General features: G+C 31.9%; 1 protein-coding gene across 2 annotated transcripts in view; it reads right to left on the reverse strand.

The window, feature by feature from the left end:
* Positions 1–19,552, reverse strand: part of ANKRD32 (ankyrin repeat domain 32) — a 72,094-nt gene that overhangs the window by 15,691 nt on the left and 36,851 nt on the right. Inside the window, exons 6-14 of one of the 2 annotated variants that reach the window (XM_008575758.1) lie at positions 16,917–17,054; positions 15,244–15,390; positions 14,199–14,339; positions 12,905–13,027; positions 10,889–10,942; positions 9,748–9,906; positions 8,734–8,897; positions 5,791–5,922; positions 5,037–5,202 (exon numbers count right to left, since the gene is read on the reverse strand). In XM_008575758.1, coding sequence (XP_008573980.1) covers positions 5,037–5,202; positions 5,791–5,922; positions 8,734–8,897; positions 9,748–9,906; positions 10,889–10,942; positions 12,905–13,027; positions 14,199–14,339; positions 15,244–15,390; positions 16,917–17,054 — 1,224 coding nt within the window. The remainder of the gene's footprint in view (positions 1–5,036; positions 5,203–5,790; positions 5,923–8,733; positions 8,898–9,747; positions 9,907–10,888; positions 10,943–12,904; positions 13,028–14,198; positions 14,340–15,243; positions 15,391–16,916; positions 17,055–19,552) is intronic. The other variant, XM_008575759.1, reaches the window with a different exon arrangement.

Raw genomic sequence — 19,552 nt, forward strand, 5'->3', positions numbered from 1 at the left:
CTAAAAGGTATTCTTAATAACCCAAGCGAATTAATTCCCTCTCCTTCTCTCCTATTCCATCCATTCTTTCTCTCTCTAAACTCCTACACAAAACACACACACATGACAAAACAGATGATAAAACAAATTTACCAGGGACTTATATATGAATAGCTTAGAACAACTTTTAAAATAATTTTATCCCATGACGTCAAGTACTTTGGTCAGGCAATAATTCCATTAAAACAATGAGGAAATATCTGGCTTCTATGAATTTCTGTTAACAGGAATATAGGACTATAAAAATAGATTTACTCATTGTTTATATACAAAGAAATATTTTAAAAATACCTTTGATTTAAATATAAAGAGTTTTTCAAAATCACATTAAAACTAAGTGAAATTCTTATATTCTTGGTATTTGTTGTATAGGAATGTTGGATATGTGAAAAAAAAATCACTAAATTAACAGCTGGGTAGAAGTCATGTAAAAAGGCTTTAAAAATGTTACAGTATTCAAATAGATTATAATTGCTATGTTCTGCCATTATACTATGCCTAATATGGGATTAGTAACAAAGAAATCCTAGCCCATTACTGGATTTGTTTCTCTGCCCTCAGCAAGTAAGTTTCTTAGGTATAAACAGTATTTCTTTAGGAAATCATTCCTTATCTTAAGAAGCTATTAGAAAAATGATTTCAAAACTGAAGTTCTATTTCTGGTTTGTTTTGTGCAAACACAGGCAAATGATCAAACAGCACATACTTCAAGGCTTGCTGAAACAGTGTTTACTGAAGGAAAACCCACAAAGTCAGGATCAGTAGCAGATATGCAGGTCCCCTGTTACCCTATCACAGTCTGGGACAGCACACTGCATTCTGACAGGACTAGATTTTACACTCTAGGAGACAAGATTATAATCTCCTGAAGCATGGGGCTGAGGGGATTTTTAAGTTGCATGATTAGGGAAGCACTGCTCTTCTTCTGATACGATCAGGTAGACAGCCTAATCCTGTCAGGTCAGGATTCACGAGTGGGCGTCAACACCTCTCTCTCTCCCAACTTGATTAGAGAGCTGGCTTTAAGTCTTGCAGTTGTATGGCATGGGAAGCTATCAGCGGGACTGACTATGTTGGCAGCACCAACATCTCCCCTGGTATGTATGATCTGGGGGCTAGAGTCCAGAACCAGTCTCCAGAGAATGTTGCAGGAAACCGACCCCATTCTTTGTAAAGCCAACATGTAGATGATCACTCTGAGCAAGTTAAGTCAATCCTTACTTCTCACTGTTCAAGTTATTAAGAGAACATAAAACAGAACTGTGAAAATATATATTTACATACAAGGATATTTCAAAAAGTTCATGGAAAAAAATCTTTCCATGAACTTTTTAAAGACCCCTTGTATTTAAACTAGGAAATTGATGATGTCCATATGCATGCCACAGAATGTTCCCTTCCAACATAACGTGTATCTGAATATCAGCAGTGATACTACTCAGGACAGAAGCAAGAGACTGTTAAATTTTGATTTCTGAGAATATTCCCATCCCAAGGGTATAATAAATCAGAATCACTTAAGACCTCTAGACTCCTAAGACTCACTCTAGACCCCTAAGACTCTAGGGAGGAAGTAAGGATGCTAGCCCACAGAGTAAAAACACAATCCAGCACTCCATCAATTAAAAATAACAAAAAATTAACCAGTTGGAACTTCCCCTCTTTCCTTATACAAATGTATGTATACATATACGTAAAATCACAATTGAATATTAATATTGCTTAATATTAAATTTACCTTGATATTAATGTTAAAGAGGGGTAGGAGGTCTTGCAGAGATTTCAAGGAATGACTGTAGCTTCTTTACCATTATAAGATCCTGCCATAGTTATTCTTATGTGTCATTAGCTAAACATACATAACCATAATAGTAAATTTTTATATAAAAAGACACTTTCAAATTCAGTTCTTGGACCATTATGTACTATATTCTCATCTATGACACTCACTGTATCCACAGGGGTAAGACACTATGCTATGGATTATACTCACTGCCACTTTAACATGGCACTATTTCCAATACAGTGGATATATATACTTCAGAAGTAGATTAGTAAGAAAATGGCAAATTAAAATTAAAGGAAAAATGCTTGAAATACAGAAATATTTGTTAATGCTAAAAGAACAAAACACAAATATCCCAAAAATTAACAAAGAAATAAAAGATAGACATGATTTGCATTTATGATATATATCTACCTTAGTATTCTTTTTTAATATGTTAAACTCTATTACTAGACATTCTGTCAATACAGTTCTCTATTATTTGCCAGTATAGGTAATCTTGCTTATAAACTTGACTATCTTTCAAAAATTGATTAATCTGTAAGGTAAAACAAACTAGCATCATAGGTCTTCTAATTCCTAGGTTGGGGATTTCTACAAAATTCCACTGAAATACATGACAAATTAAGCAACATAATGCACATATTGTGCCTCTTCCTGTTTTGAACAATGGCATCTGAAACAAGAGAAAGTGTATTGTAATGGAGACTAGACCCTAGTCAAGGCTTTGCTGTGACACCTTCAGTAAATTACTTAAACTCTTTAGCCTCAATTTTCTTATCCCTAAACACAAACTAGCTTCCATTTCTACCTATAATTTTACAGTTATCCTTAAACAACATTTAAAAATATCTCAGAGAAAAGTGGGACTAACCACCAAGCTTAGTAAAATTTGCACCTCCTCCATAACTTGACACAGCCCACCTCTGCTCTTTGCCAAGGAAAGCCCAAAGCTTTCTCAGATTAATAACAATGAAATTCACTGCCATTGTGTCACTCCGCAATACTTGCTGATTGACATTATGACAAAACAATATTAGCATAAACTGAGGACTTCTGTTTAGCTAATGACTTAAATTGAATGCTTCAACTCAGCAAATCACGAAACAAACGCTCTGCAGTACAGAAAATGATGTCTGTGAACATGCATGGAATTCTTGAAACTGGAAACTGCCAAAAAGATTTAATTAAGTAAATGAATGAATTCTAACAGAAAGGTAATACAACAAAAAAGTAGTTTATATGAATTTGAGCAATTCAAATGTTAAATAAAATATTAATTTGCAAAATTTAAAACCAGTTCTCATATTACAACTGATGCTACAATTTACTGCAGATTGCTTCACAAATATGTTGCTTTTATTTATAAATCTGAAAATTTTCAAGTTAAATATGTATAAATCTGTTACTATTTACATCAGTGTTTCTTGAGTAATTTCTTATACGTGGTAGTCCTTTGATGATTTACTAAACTTGTAAAAACTTGTTTTATTATTGTTTTCAGTAATAAATGAGCGATTTCATTTAATCAAATGGGTGAAAAAAAGAAATGTTCTATTATGAAGAAATATTTTATATCCTTAACGATCCTACTATATAAAAAGTAAATAAAAAGACATGGTAATTTATAAGGATGCTTTCAGTACTATACTCAATTGGCCATAAGGAGTAGGTTGTTCTATTTTGGTTGAATATTTTTAGCTCCTACACATTTGCCCAATCATACTTTTTCTTTTTAAATATGAAAACTTTAATTCAAGTGAGCATATATGTAAGATAAAATTTGCATATTACAAATTGATCACAACTATTTATAAGCAAGGAAAATGGAATAAGGCCCTACTGGCATGAAAAAAAGTTTTCGTCCTAAGAAGGAAAGGAGGAATATATACAATGGGTAAAAGATATCTGGTGCCTGACAATCATACTTCTTTTAAAATCAGATACATGTACTAGAAAGTGCCTACTCACCTGGCTATTGTCACATAACAGGATTTCTTGATCACAAAGAAGCCTAGCTATAGGAGCAATCTTCCCTTTTTAATGCTGATTTAAAAAGAAAAAATTAGCAGCCTCAAAAGAATTTTCTTTTTGAAGCATGCCTCAGACACCCCCTAAATAGAATTTTTAAAAACCAGCAAGGACTTGTTTCTGGTAATGGAGGACTAGGTAATTCAGATGAACCATCTTTTAGAAGAAAACTAAAAATGCTGGATGAAACATGCAAACATCTGAAAAAAAGAGGCAATACGATACGAGGAACTGGTAGGCTAAGATCTACAAGGTAAACCAAAAGAGGCACTCAAAGCTAGCTGAGGACTTTTGCGGATTCCATGAAAGGTGCTGATATACAGAATGACCGTTTTTGTAACCTAGAGAAAAAGAGGTTTAAAAGAAAAGCTATATGAGATTGGACTAGGGGCATAACGAATAAGTATGATTTATAACCATGTATATGCTAGCAATAATATTGATTTGACCAACATATCTCAATGGTAAACCCCAAAAATATGTATAATCAATTTTGATTCAATAAAAATTAAAAAAAAAAAAAAAGAAAAAGAAAAGCTATAGCCCAAGGCCTAATCCTCAATTGACTGAAACCCTGAAGGGCGTTACCCACAGAGTAAGAGTAAATCAGAAGCAAAATTACATGTATTTGTAATAGCCCTTTACTTCATTGGACTATCTAGGGTCCCTCAACACAGACATTGGATTAGGATAGTCCTTAACAGGTGGTACAACAAGGCACTTTGCAAAAATAAACAGAAATTCTCTCTGGAGGAAGATATTCTGGTCTTTGCCACAAATTGTTTCTACAACTAATTTTTCAAATGCAATTTACAGCACAAAGCAAATGATAACCAGCTTACAAGAGAAAATAAAAAGATGCAAGAGAAATAAAAGACATAATAAAATCTCTGAATGTTAAATTTCTAATGACAGGCAAAATCTACTTATAAAGAAATATTTCAGGAAATAACTCAACACCAGAAAAGCAGCTTTAAAAACAACCAGAACTTTTTATTAGCAGTTTATTAAAGCAGAACTTTATTACCCCAAAATGAGATAAACTAAATAGAAAACAATGATATATTTCGGTATATTTTAATTGTTTTCAAGTCATTCAAAGAATAAAGAGAAAAAGGTACATAATTCAAAGTACTTTTTTCCATAGACCATTATTCATTTCTAAATTAATTCTACTTACATCATTAGACTTGCATTTTTCCTTGTGAGAATATATAGTCCATTCCAAAAGCTTATTTACTGGTTTAGTCAAAAGCCCAGAGGTCTCATTTCCTGACCAGAAAATTTCAAGAAGAACTGTCTTTCCTGTTATTTTCAGACTCTCAGAATCTGACCAGTCATACAACCTAATGAAAATATGAACAGAAATTAAATCTTTATGCCAATTTGATCATGACACAGTTATTAGACATATCCTTTGTCAAAAAACAAAACAAAAATGCTAGCTATTTTTGAACATAGAAAGGTCATATAAATATTTTAACATATAACAATAATAAAGAAAAAAATATAAAAAATGGCCTTAGTTAAAAAAAATCGCCAACAATGTATACACAGTAATCTATTTACAAGTTTTAAAGCATGAACAAAACTTATTATGGATATTATAGATTTAATGTTTAAACTAGTGTTGCTTTTTATTTAAGTATTCAATTACTGAAGAATTAAAAAAATATATAAATCTTGAAAAATGAAAACACTGTTACCCTATCCAAATGAACAGTGAAAAATAAAAATGTGAACTGAGGAAACAGAAAAAGGGCCTATAAGCATTAACTGCCACTGAAGAAGTGCGTCTGGAAATATGTTTTAAAAATAAACCTGAAAATAGAAAACAAGGTGACTTTTTAGTAATGTATATGTGAATGATTATAAAAATGATGCATAAAACAACAGAAATGTAGAAATATGTGTCTTTTGTAATTAGAACTTACTTTTGACTCAGATGTTGTACTTCACTTTCAACTAAGTTAAAGAAAAATTTGAGCAGTGTGAGGTGGAGCACCTTAGAGCCAATAATATTTTCTGAAATTTGATGACAAAAACTTTCATTGAAAAGGCAAGACCTGAAAAACATGAACCCAACAATCTATAACACACAAGGAATTTTTTTTTTTTTTTTTTTTTTAGGATACTGTTGGAATTTTAATGAAATTTTCCTCAACAAAATATAGAGCAAACTCAACAAAATTTTTTCAGTAATATATTTCCTTCCTTTAAAAATTAAACCATGTCAAATTTCATGAACATTTAATTCTTGATAATACAGATCTAATTTATCTATTTTTCAATGATTGTAATATTTAACAACTATCAGGTACTCTCCCTTTGTACTCTTCATTTCACTGGTAAGAACAAAGAATTATGAATTTCATTAAGTACTTTTGATCCAAATGACCAGCTATGCTCTCAATTTACAATACTTGCCACATCATTTTCTTTCTTATTCAAGAGTATTTTCTTTTAAATTATTTAGTAAATAAATAAAGGTGATTAGGGTTACTTTTAAGAGTTTTTAAAATTCAGTATTTTCTTCCCATCTACTATTATAGCCCTGTTCGACAGAATGTTCTGTGATGATGGATATATTCTACTAGACACTTGAAATGTGGTTTGTATACCTAAGGACATAAATTTTTAATTACTTAATCTTAATTAAATTTGAATATAAATAGCGACATGTGGGTACTGGGTTGGACAGTACAGTTCTGTATTTGTTTGTTTGTTTATTTATTTCTGGCCAGTACAAACATCAGACCTTGATGTTATCAGCACCACACTCTTAACCAATTGAGCTAACTCACCAGCTCCTACAGTTTATTTTTTAAAGACAGCATAAGATTTATAATCTCCTAGCTTTCTAATCAACTATATTGACAATGTACTTATAACTTTCTACCTCTGTCTCTACTTTCCCTGTCTTCTTTTTGAATACCACATTCTTAGGTTAGGAGAGTCCTTAATAGCTATTAAATTTAATAATTTATTTAATACTCAAATCTGTTCTATAAGATCCTCCATCCCCATATAGTTATTTAGTCTGTCTGAAAACTGCCAGAGATAGATAACCTAGTTTTTCTTCTTTTCCTTCCTTTTTAAAACATGTATTATAAAGTATTTCAAAGATACAAAAGTAGAGACTATTGTCACTCAGTTCATTTATACTCCTACCACTTCCCTAGACATCCTACCCTCAACAAACTCAATTATTTTGAAGCAAAACCTGGGTATTTCAGTTTCTTAAAATGTCTACTTTTAAGGTGACCAAATTCCATCTCCTATAGCATCAATTAATTCATCCAAACACTTATTAAGTACTTATTATGTTCCAGGTATTACATTAGATGCTGAAGATGGAAATGTTTAAGACTGGGCACTTACTCTTAAGAAAGTCACAGGCTGATGGGAGTGACAAACTTACTTCAAAGGAAAGAGCAAGAGTTTGGATGTGGCATCAGAGTAATTAGTAATTGGTCAGATATTTATGAGGTGGCAGGAATGGAGATTATGTTTACGCACACACAGGCAGAGAAAATATAAGAGTAAAAGGGTAGGAAATGGAAAATAGTCATTGGTCACATTTGGGAAAGCAATGAAGATGAGAATGGAGATATATACAGAGGCAAAATCATGAAGGGTCTTACGTGTTTTGCTAAGGAATTTGAACTGTCTTCTATAGGAAATGTGTGAGTCAATGAAGGACTTTAACCTGGGAAATGACAAATCACCTTGGAAAGAGCATTCTGAGGCATGTTGGAAGATAAATTAAAGGAAAAATGTAGATCAAGATCAATAAAGCAGCTATTGCAATAGTTTACATAAGAAGCAACGGGGGCTTTTAAATAAAGGCAATGGCAGTGAAAGAAGAAACAGATTTAGAAATTAGAAAAGATGCCAGCCACATAAACCATATTTCCTCACATCCTATACCTATGCTGGGCTAGCAATGTTGTGCTGGTATTGTGTATACATCTTAGTCACATTCAAAGTGCTGGAACTGTTATTTTATTTATCTTTTTATTTCTGAAATGTAGAACAGTGCCTGGCTACTCAATAAACATGTGTAGAAGGAATGAATAAATGCACGCTAGCTAGCTGATTAGTTTGCTTCAAATATATCACAACCAAGATGGTAGATGAATCTTTATGATCTCAAAGAATTAATCAAAGGTCTAACTTTTGCCTGGCTAGTCAAATATCCCTTCTCTCACTACTAGGGACCTCCTAAAACTAAACACTTGGATAAAAAGAGATCTTCCCAGACAAAAGAGGGCTATTAGATACGGAGAGCTATCAGCACAGAAAGGGGGAAATGATTAGTTCTGCTACATAGGAGGAGGAAGAATTTCTGGAGACAGTAACATTTAGAAGACAAAGGAAGGTTTAGGCAGATGATAGCATGAGCGGAGGCATGAAAAAGATGCCATATTTAGCAACATTAAGTTCTGTTTCAAAATTTAAATTTCTAGCTGCAAATAACTCCAAAAACCCTAAAATAAATACTGCATAGTTATAAATATTTATACTTTTGATGACCAAAATTTGATGATATGCATATTCAATAGTTTATTTTTCTTCATTGTAAAAATGACATGCAAACGTAATTTTGCTAAAAAAATAAAATATAATAACTTGGCTTTCTAGTGAGTCCACTTCATGTAGTCACTGAACTTTTATTTTTTAATAAACAGATTGGCAAACATGACCAATATAGACTTGCCCATTTTATGAGTTTTGCAATAAACACAATAAAACAAATGCACACACACTCTTTTTTCTAGAAACACAAATACACTTCTTTGATCATTATCTAAAAATATATATAGCATAACAACTACTACATGAAATTTAGCATCCTGACATGTGAAATTCCTTACCTTATAAGCACTTCTACTAGAGACCATGCTCCTTTCATACAAGATGGACACTGAAACAACTCTAAGTAATATCTTGACATGGCTGGGGACTTCCAAGGAGGATGCAAGTGAAGGAGAACTGACAATATATGAAAGTATCGACCAGAAAATGTATCTATGTTATCCTATTATTTAAAAATAAACAAACAAATAAAACACTATAGCTAAAAGTGCAGTCTCAACAGCTGATTCAATCTAAAACTAGAACAATAACCCTGGCCTAACTTTCTTGTCAAATATGTGTTTGGACAAAGGAGATCAATGGAAATATATTTAGCTAATTAAACACTGCAACTGAGAGAGAGGCACACTATAAATATGTATCTACACATTAGGCAATCCTAGTTATTAGGACTAGCTTATATAAAATGCTCATTTTCCTTTTCATGATTATAGTGAAATTAACAATTGCTGTATGTCACCCAAAAGGATCTAAAGGTTAAGACACCATTCATGCAACATTCTTACCTATCATCTATATTAGTCTAATATACCTTATGCCAGTTATGTTCTCAAATTGGCACTTGATAAAGAACATGATTAGAAAGCTACCTTTGAATAGCTGCTCCTACTGCTTTTTGCAGTTTAAGGAGTATGTTCATTCTCTATGTATACTATGAATAAAAATGATAATTATCAATGTACTAAAGGAGCCATTACCAATGGCACTCTAGATTATTATAATCTGATTTTTATGTTAGATACTTTACTAACATGGGAAAAATTAAATAAATTTTTTTCCAAAGAAAATTATCTTGGAAATTCTGAGAAAATAATATGCTAAAGCACTCAGAGTAGTACCTAGTAAACAGTTCACAAACAGAAAAGAAGTAACAAATGAGCACTGCATTTTCATAGTTAAAAAAAAAAAAAACCATTGTGAAAAGACAAAATAATCTGTTATACAAAAAGTGAGATGTTCATATCTTGACATTCTTTGAAAAAAAATTATAAACCCTTTAAGACTACTCTTACCTGTAGAACGTTCTCTAAAAGAGCACGAAGAAGGCATACAGGAGGGATATAATATGCTTGCAAAGAGGAAAGTTCCTCAATTGCTTCTTTAAAAAATTGTCCTTCTATGAGACTTTCAATTAAATTTAACACACCTCTGGGAAATTCATCATTTTTAACCTAAGGAAGGAAAGATTCCATGACTCAAAGAAGAGAAAGATGAAATTCTGGGATCAAATTCTGAATTAGTAAGGAGCTTTAATTTTCTCATCTGTAAAATGAAGATAATTCTTGATCTTGCTATTTGACAGGGTTGTTATGTGGACCAAAAGGATGCTATGTATAAATGTGTTTTACAAGTGTAAGGCACTGCAAAAATATACATTATTAATGGTTACATTTATTATTTTCTGTTATCTTAAATACTAAAGGGATATACTACACCTAAAAGAAAACCTTTAAAAGGAATTTGCAAAGTTTGGTTGATAAAGAGGAGACCTCAGTCAGAGCTACAAGTTTAGGTGCAAAACTATTATTTGATTTTCTTTTAAAGTTGAAAGCAAATTACATCTCTTACTACATCAAGATATCATCAAGCACAATCAATACTCGTATTTGAAAAAGTGACAACTGTTAGAGAATCATAAAATCATTCTGAGGATATGCATTAATATAACTTTAAGAGTTTCACAAAATATATTACTTTTGATCAAAATATTTTTAACAATAAACATAACTACTTTGACTTAGTTCGAGATACTAAAAATACTCTGAAAGACTTCATGAAAACAATCAATTTTAAAGAAATAATGATATACAAGAGATAATACACTTTTGTAAATATTATATCAAACATTTAATCTAAAAGAAGTAATTAAGAAAGTTATGAAATGTGATTTCAAGAATACATATTTCACCTGTCATGAGCACAACATAAGCTTTAAATACTTGTGATCAGATTTTAATATGGTATGAAAACAAATTTTGGGGGGCTTTGAAGAACATTTTTCTTTTTCATTTCTGATTAGAGAAACTACATTCCAAATTTGATAAGAAGCTTTGTTGTGTAGACAACATATTCTTTTAAATAAAAATAGCTATAAATAACAAAACATAGAGCTTCTTTTTTGCCCCCATCACCACCCTGTTCCAAGTTCCTTACCTCTACATTGTATATTGGTTGTTTATCTATTCCAATGCAGTTGTACCTGAAAGCCTACAAAACAGCAACCATATTATTAAAATTTAACATTTTTAGGTTAGAAAATATGTTTAAGCTTACAAAGAATAAAATCTTGGGCAAGCATACAAAACAGATTCAGGAACACATTAATAGCTGTAATTAATCTGATATTCATGTTTGTTGAAACTAGTAATTTCCATCATTTTAGGGAAATGGAACTCTCATGAATATGAACATTTATTTTCTCCTTCTAATTTAAAATAACTTAAAAGGTAAAGACAATTTGTTTTTTTTTGTTTTGTTTTGTTTTTTTAAAAAGATGACTGGTAAGGGGATCTCAATCCTTGGCTTGGTGTTGTCAGCACCAGGCTCAGCCAGTGAGCAAACCGGCCATCCCTATATAGGATCCGAACCCGTGGCCTTGGTGTTATCAGCACCGCACTCTACCGAGTGAGCCACGGGCTGGCCTGGTAAAGACAATTTGAAGTGACTTTATTTTAAATTAAATTATTTTAAATTAAAATAACTTAAAAGGTATTCACTTTGAAGATCTGAAGAGGTCCATTTTCCTTAGTAGTTTAATACCAGAAATACAAGAGCACTTCAAAAGTTCGGGGAAAAATAGAATTAAAAGATAATACAAACTTTTCCAAAACCACTTATATAAATGGGGGGAATATTTTGTATAAGGGTCTATAGGAGAAAAAAATGTCACTCATGTTTTCTACAGAGACACATGTAAAGTCTCCTACTGTTTTAAAATACCTATAACTGTATATTTTTTAAAAGATTATCCTGGAAAAATACCTGCAACAAATATAATAAAGAGATAATATCCTGATTATATAAAGAGCTCTAGAAACAAAGATATAAAACAAGAAGCCCAATTAAAAAATAATAAAAGAACATAAATATGCAATTGGCAGAGGAAGAAATATACAAATGGCAAGTGTACGTAGCTCAAACTTGCTACTAATAGAAGAAATACAAATTAAAACAATGATAAATCTTTGGCTTCCACTTTGGATATAGAAAGCTGGAAGAGAGATGCTCCTACCTTAACAACAAGAAAAAAACTGGATAATCTACCAAACCATTATTTTTCTTAAACCCAACAGAGAGCAGAGGTTGCAGTGCAACCAACTAGACTGAAATATAAAGACAGAAGCCTCCAAGAAAATGAGACATGAGCACTGATTTATCTGAGGCACAATATGGGAGGAAGAGGATGCCTCCATTAAAGAGGACAAGAAAATTTCAGCTAAAATCTTTAACCGCTTGCTGAAGGCCAGATGTGGAATAGCATGAGCATAAAGAACACCTGAGAATCAAAGACACAAGTGGAGTTTGCATCAACTGGCAGAATCTTCTCCAGGGACCTCACTGGGTGCTCATGATAAAGAAAACCTCCTTCAAGGGCAGACTAGGAAGAGGTGAGGGAATGAGAGGTGAGAATGGTCTGTGGGAAAGACAGCAAATCCTGTTATCCCCAGGGAACAGGTGAAAACCCTTAATCTGAGAGGTAAGGGGACAGAAAAACAAACAAAAAAAACCTCAATACACTTTACCCCTAAAGAAGGGAAGGAAAGATCCTGGGCCCAGATCGTTAGAGTCCCTACCTCTGGAGGAGGAGCCAGATCACTGAGAAAGCCCCATCCCCCAAACCTAGGGACACAATGCCTGCCTAAGACTGAGGTTGAACCAGGACAATGTAAAGGAGATCTTCCAGCTCTTACCCTCCAATATCAGGCTAGCAAGCATCCAGTAGTTATAGCAGTCTGTGAACACATAATTTATCTGTGACATTATTGAGGTATAAATAGCACAGAATTCAAATGTCCAAATACATTACTGTTTATCATAACTTATTTTAAGACATATTAAATATACTAATGAATCACAGATACATACATATATATGAATATAAAATTATATTTTGGTTATACCGGAGAAGGATAGGAAATTGTACAAAATTTTTAGTGTGCCAAGTTTTACCTGAGCTCTATATATGTGCTTCTTTAAGGCATTTTTTATTTCAACAGTATCTACATCTGTCCTGATATCCTTGGTTTTTGATTCTTTGGCATAATTAGCAAAAACAGAATTCTTCATTTCTTTCTGCATACACATAAGAGAACTTTAGACAAAGTACTAAAGATAGTGTCAACACAAATATCACAACAAACAATATAATGCTAGAAGAAAATATTTACAGAGTGTTAAGAACAGCAAAGATCCCCACAATCGTATATCAAGATTATACAATGAAAGAAAAAGTTTAAAAAGCAAACATTTCAATTTGGAAAGTTTTACCTAATATTTAAATATGTACTTTTCATTTTAACCTGTTCCAAATGTTACTTGGAACCTCTTTCTTTTTTTGCCATGTTAACGCAAAATTCATTATTTTTCATTACCTTTATCATTTTTCTGAAGACCCTTCTGAGTATATGTATATAAACATGCTGTGGTTTAGACCATAAAATAAAGTTATACTCTAGGAAAAATTTACCCAAGAAGGATCCCATTTAAAAGACAAGCTATCTTAAATGGGATCCTTCTTGGGTAAATATTCCACAAGGGGAAAACAGGACAAAAAATAAAATTTACAGGGCCAGCCCGGTGGCGCACTGGATAGTGCGCTGCTTGGGAAGCGCGGCGGCGCTCCCGCCCGAGGGTTCGGATCCCACATATAGACCGGTCCCCGCTCACTGGCTGAGCGAGGCACGGGAGCAACACCGAGGTTTGCAATCCCGTTGCCGGTCCCCGGTCCGGTACGGGGGCAACACTGAGGGTTGCGATCCGTTGCCGGACACGGAAAAAAGACAAAAAGACAAAAATAAAATAAAATAAAATAAAATAAAATAAAATAAAATAAAATAAAATAAAATAAAATAAAATTTACATTAGACTGTATTACCCAAACTACATATTCATGTACTTTAAAAGTTCTTTTTTAATTTTAAGAAATTCAGCTTCTTTTTCAAAACCTTTGTTTTGTCTTCTTTTTTGTTACATTCAGGCAAAACAAAATTCATTTGAATATGTTGATTACTAACTCAAATTTCTTCATGTATTCATGTAAAAACACTTTCACTGTGGACCAAAGTTAATTATAACATTAACTATGAACATCATACCACAGTACGACTCAAGAAAATTTTTTTCATAAGACATGCAGGTTATATTTAATACAGCAAACAACCATAAAAATCAGATTATATGTCTAGATTATATTAGGGAAGAGCCAGAACAAATTAAAATTATAGCTTAGTTTACAAAGTTTTACCTGATCTCTATAATATACGTGTTCTATCAAGGTACTTTTAATTTTGTCATATTTGATGTCTTTCTTGCAATTGCTTTCTTTTTTGCGTTTTTTTCTCAAATTATAACTCCTTTGAATATCTTCATCTTTTTTAATTTCCTTCTACATGTATTAAACAAATCTCAACATGAATGACATATGCTACAAAATCCAAATAAGCTCAAGAGGAGTGACTTACAACATAAGAATGCCACAATAAAAAAAAAATAAGTTATATACAATAGGAAATCTTATCCACTGTTGGAGTGGCACACATTAGCAAAACATTTTGTGAAACAGCTAGGCATTACCTAGTACACTTGAACATACACAGACCTTATGACCCAGCAATTCCACTCCTAGGAATATAGCCTAAGATGGAGAAATTCCTAAACATGGGCACTACTAGTCATAATGTTCACACTGTTTATAATTGCAAAAATCAACCAATCAATCAAACACACAAAAACCAAAAATAAATGCAAATGCTTATCAATAGTAAAATAAAGATATAATTGTGGCATACAATGAAACAATGAAAACAAAGTCAAACCATGAAACATTGTATCACCAGCAAAAAAGTCTATAAATAGCACCAACTAAAAAATGTTCATTAACAGTCCAAACTAAACAATATATTGTGAGACTGGAGGGTACTTCAAAAAGTTCATGGAACTTTGAAGTACCCTGTTATACACATAGCTGGTAAAATTAATGAAATTAATGAAAACTAAGAAAATAACACAAATTCTGAGATAAAGGTTACTTATGGGTAAGAGGGAGAAAAGGGAAGGCAGTTAGAAAATGAACCAGCAGGGTGTTATAAAATTGGTAATGTTCTTTTTCTTAACCTAGCTGGTGAGCATATAACCACTCATATTTATATCCTTTTTAAAACTGTACACAAATCTTTTAGAAGCGCTTTTGTACCTATAATTAAGAAAAATTTCATGAATGACATTCTGTGTGGTAAATTTAGAAAAGAATTGTAAAATATAAACATTAGTTTTAATTTGGAAAGTTTTACCTGATTTCCATATGTATGCCTTCCTGAGATATTTCCCATTTTAATAAACTTCAAGTCTTTATTGGAGTCTCTGAATTTTTCTTTTTTGTGATGTTCAGTCAAAACAGAACTAATATTAATATCTTCATCATGATTTTGCATTTCTTTCTGCATGTTTGTAAAAATACTTTAGTTAGACTGTGAATTAAATATAGCTTCAACACAACCACTGCAAATCACAACAGAAAAATCCACTCAGTAAGGTAGGTTTTGTAAAACATGCATATGAGATTAAATACAGTAAAGAGCCCTGTAAATTATATTACATTTTAGTTATACTAAAATAAAGCAGAAAAAAATAGAAGTTTTAATTCACAAAGTTTTATAGTATATTTACATATATGCTTAATTTAATTTACCTCTATACTTAAGTCAGAGGAAAGAGTATTACAAACCATACTGTTATTATACTAAGAAATTTATTTTTTAAAAAGAGAAATTTCTACCTGAATTTTATATACATCCTTTTGAGTTCTAAAGGGAACCAAGTTCCTTCTAAAGGCAACACAAGAGAATGAATATAGATATATTTTAATAATTTCCATATCATTTACAAAACCTGTATTTTATTTTTCTGTTTCATCAAAACTAAATTTATTTTAATAACTCCATCGTTATTTTACATTCCTTTCTGTATGCAAAAATATTTATACTGTGGTTTACAATGCACATTTCAACAGACACATCAACTCAAAAATCTTATTAAAACATGCACCTGTAGTTAATCATAGAAAGTAGTCTTTTAAGTCACATAAATATCAACCATACTTTGGAAAAGCCAGAAAAAAATACAAAAGTATTTTGAGCTTGGAAAGTTTTAGCTAATCTTGCTATATGAGTTCTTAAGGAACTGTGCAATTTTCCAAAAAGTTCCAAATTCCTCCTAGAATTCTTTAAAAAATATTTGACAGATACAGTGAAAACAGAATTACTTTGAATTTCTTTCTAAAGTTACATGGAAAAATATTTTAGATCACACTAATAGTAATTAATTACTAAGTTAATGATAATTTTATAAAATAATCAAATAGACTATTCTATAAAACACAATATGAAACTGAACATAACTGAACATTAGCTCTTTTCGAGTAGAACTAATAATGCCTTTTTTTAGTTGCTGCTGTTTGAAAAATTGTACCTGAGAGCTTTCTTGAGGGTACTTTTCATTGTTCCAAGTTCAGAGTCTTTCCTGGGTTTTTTTGGTTTTCACGTTAATCAAAATAAAATTCATTTGTGTTATTTTATTGAATTTTGTTCTATATGCAATTAAATACTAGAATCTAGATGATGAATTATAAATATACATAGTGCTGACAGGTAAGAAAAATGCTTTATAAGACACATGTTACATTAAACATACAGAGGAGTTTTAAGTAATTCCCATGTGTTGAGAACAAAGTATGTATTAGAAACTCTGTGTGTTTCTATATGCACATACGCATTATTTCAAAACAAGTCCTAAAACAGAGACATAGGGCAATTTCCTAATATGCTCAAATCATAAACTATAAACACATGGTTTGAATACAACCTTTCTGATTCCAAAATCCATGTTATTTCTACTATCTATTGCCTTTCAAAGAATTCTGTAAGAGCAACCAGAAATGTACATTTTTTAGCCTATAAAATTTTACCTGGATTCTACACATGGTCTCTCTTAAGGCACCTTTCATTTCAAGAAATTCCATATCTTTCTTGAAATCTTTGTTTTCTTGATTATTATGTTTAATCCAAACAGAATTGGTTTGGGAATCTTCATTCTGAATTTCTTTCTGTATGTAAAAATGGTTTAGGCAATCAATTAAGTGTAACTTCAATATTCTGTACTTTTTACAGTATTCAACTTTATCTATAATTGCATAACACTTTAATTTGTGAATCATACAGGTAGGTAAAATCAATCTTCTAAATCAAAGGTTATTAAATACCGGTAAAATCTTTCAAGGAAAAAAGTCATCACATCAAAGTCCTGAATAATAAAGTGATTTTTGTATATCTCACTAATTGTTGGTCTAGTAACAATCAATTCTTTTTATTTATTTTATTTTATTTTTATTACTTTTATTTTGTCAATATACAATGTAGTTGATTATTGTGTCCCATCACCGAAACCTCCCTCCCTCCTCCCTCTCCCTTCTCCCACCCAAGTGTGTCCCCTCCATTTTCTTGTTGTAAGAACTTCAAAAAAAATTGTGGTTGTTATAGCTTCCTCTCCCCCACCCCCCGGTTTTTTGGTTTTTTGTTGTTGTTGTTTGTTTGTTTTGTGTGTGTGTGTGTGAGAGTGTGTGTGTGTGTGTGTATGTATGTGTGTGAATTGATCGGAAAATGTGGTATATCCGGAAAATGTGGTATATCCGGAAAATGTGGTATATCCGGAAAATGTGGTATATCCGGAAAATGTGGTATATCCGGAAAATGTGGTATATCCGGAAAATGTGGTATATCCGGAAAATGTGGTATATCCGGAAAATGTGGTATATCCGGAAAATGTGGTATATCCGGAAAATGTGGTATATCGTTGCAAATGGCAGTATTTCATTCGTTTTTATAGCTGAGTAGTATTCCATTGTGTAGATATACCACATTTTCCGCTCTGTAAATCAATTCTTTTTATAAATAATCAAGAACAAAATATTTTATCTAGTCCTTGTCCAAGTTAAAGTTACAATCTTTATTAAAAATTGTCAGATTATGTATAGATTGTTTCTCAGATTATTTTTCAGTTGTTTACTGATAAGACTTCTCACTTGCCAGTACGGTATACCACACTCAGAGAGGAAAAGAAGGCTAAGCAATAGCTGAATTCACAGCTCTTATTTTACTTGAATAGCAACAAACAATTACCTTCCTAGCTTTATCTCAAACAATTAAATTTCTCTTGCCAAGAAATCCAAACTGCATTCATAAACCACCTACCAAAAATTTTTAAAAAAGAATACTCACATATGTACCTATACATATGAGTATAATTCTAGAAGTTTAGTAAGATAAAGGGCTGGGAATAAAGGTGAGTTCAAGACAATTCCTAAAATGTACTTATAAAAGGGTGTTCAGAGATTCTCTACCTTTACCCAAAGAGCCTGGAGAATCACTGCCCTCCTAGGGAACAATTATGATAAAAGCCAAAATATGGTGTGATCTTTTGATTCCTTTTCACTTGTACTGGGCTTCCTACATGGATATGAGCCTGCTTTTAGCAGGCTGGAATCCTGCAACCACCTAACAATCCCTGAAAATAGCTGACTGAATTTCTTCGCTGGCAACTCAGAAAACTGAAACTGAACACTAAGAAAAATAAAGACTTTTCTTCCTTCCTATTCCTAACCTCAAAGAAAGAATTACTCTGAATGTACAAACAACAATTTCTGTTAAGAACAACCTGCAGTGGGAAAAAGAGTCAGTTTCTGGCTTTAAATTTCACATGGTTGACAATAGGAGAATAAATCCACAGGTCCAGGTCATCAAGAATGTCTAAAATACAGGATGAATTAATGCCATATAGACTCCAAATTACATAGAATACAAAGGAACATACCATTACCATTAGCAACTAGGCAAGAAAAACTATTTCTTAATCCTGAATATATTTACTTATGTATCCATTTCAGACGCTATATATGGACCTGTAAATTAGGATGTAATTAGGATATTAGCTAACTGTTAAAAATCATAATCTGATAAACTATGATGTTTAGAAGATTTTTTAAGTAAAATAATCTATTTTCTATATAGCTAACCAAATTATCAATTTACACTATTCTTTAAGCCACCAATACTCTCTCCAATTGGCTACTTTTACGAAATATACAGGAATTATTTTAACTGTAAATATTTTTATTCCTTATTTTATAAATATTTCTTTAGTGCCAATTATGTACTAGGCAGTGTATTAGGTTTTTATCTCCCCATACAAACTAGGAAAGAAAGGCCACATGTAGTATATTTCAGGAACAGGGCAGCAGTTGTAGCAATGAGAGTTGGCTTGGCTTCTGCTTCAGATGTTTAACTTAGTTTCCTGTCTTGGACTAGGTATGACATAGTCTGGTCTCCAGGTTTTATTCCAATATTCAGCCAAGGTATTTGTTACACAATTTGAATGAATTCATGAGACTCGATTATGGAATTCATATGAAGATGAAAAGCCAGAGAAATCAAGTAAAGAACTACAAGTCTTCTGAGTTTTACTTGGTTCTTAACTTGTACTTATATCCTGATTCTTAAATGGTATTTCATAATCCTACGATTAATTACTAGTTTATGATACTGTTTA

The sequence above is a fragment of the Galeopterus variegatus genome, unplaced genomic scaffold (assembly GCF_000696425.1).
Source record: "Galeopterus variegatus unplaced genomic scaffold, G_variegatus-3.0.2 Scaffold1235, whole genome shotgun sequence".
In the NCBI taxonomy this organism is placed as follows: Eukaryota; Metazoa; Chordata; class Mammalia; order Dermoptera; family Cynocephalidae; genus Galeopterus; species Galeopterus variegatus.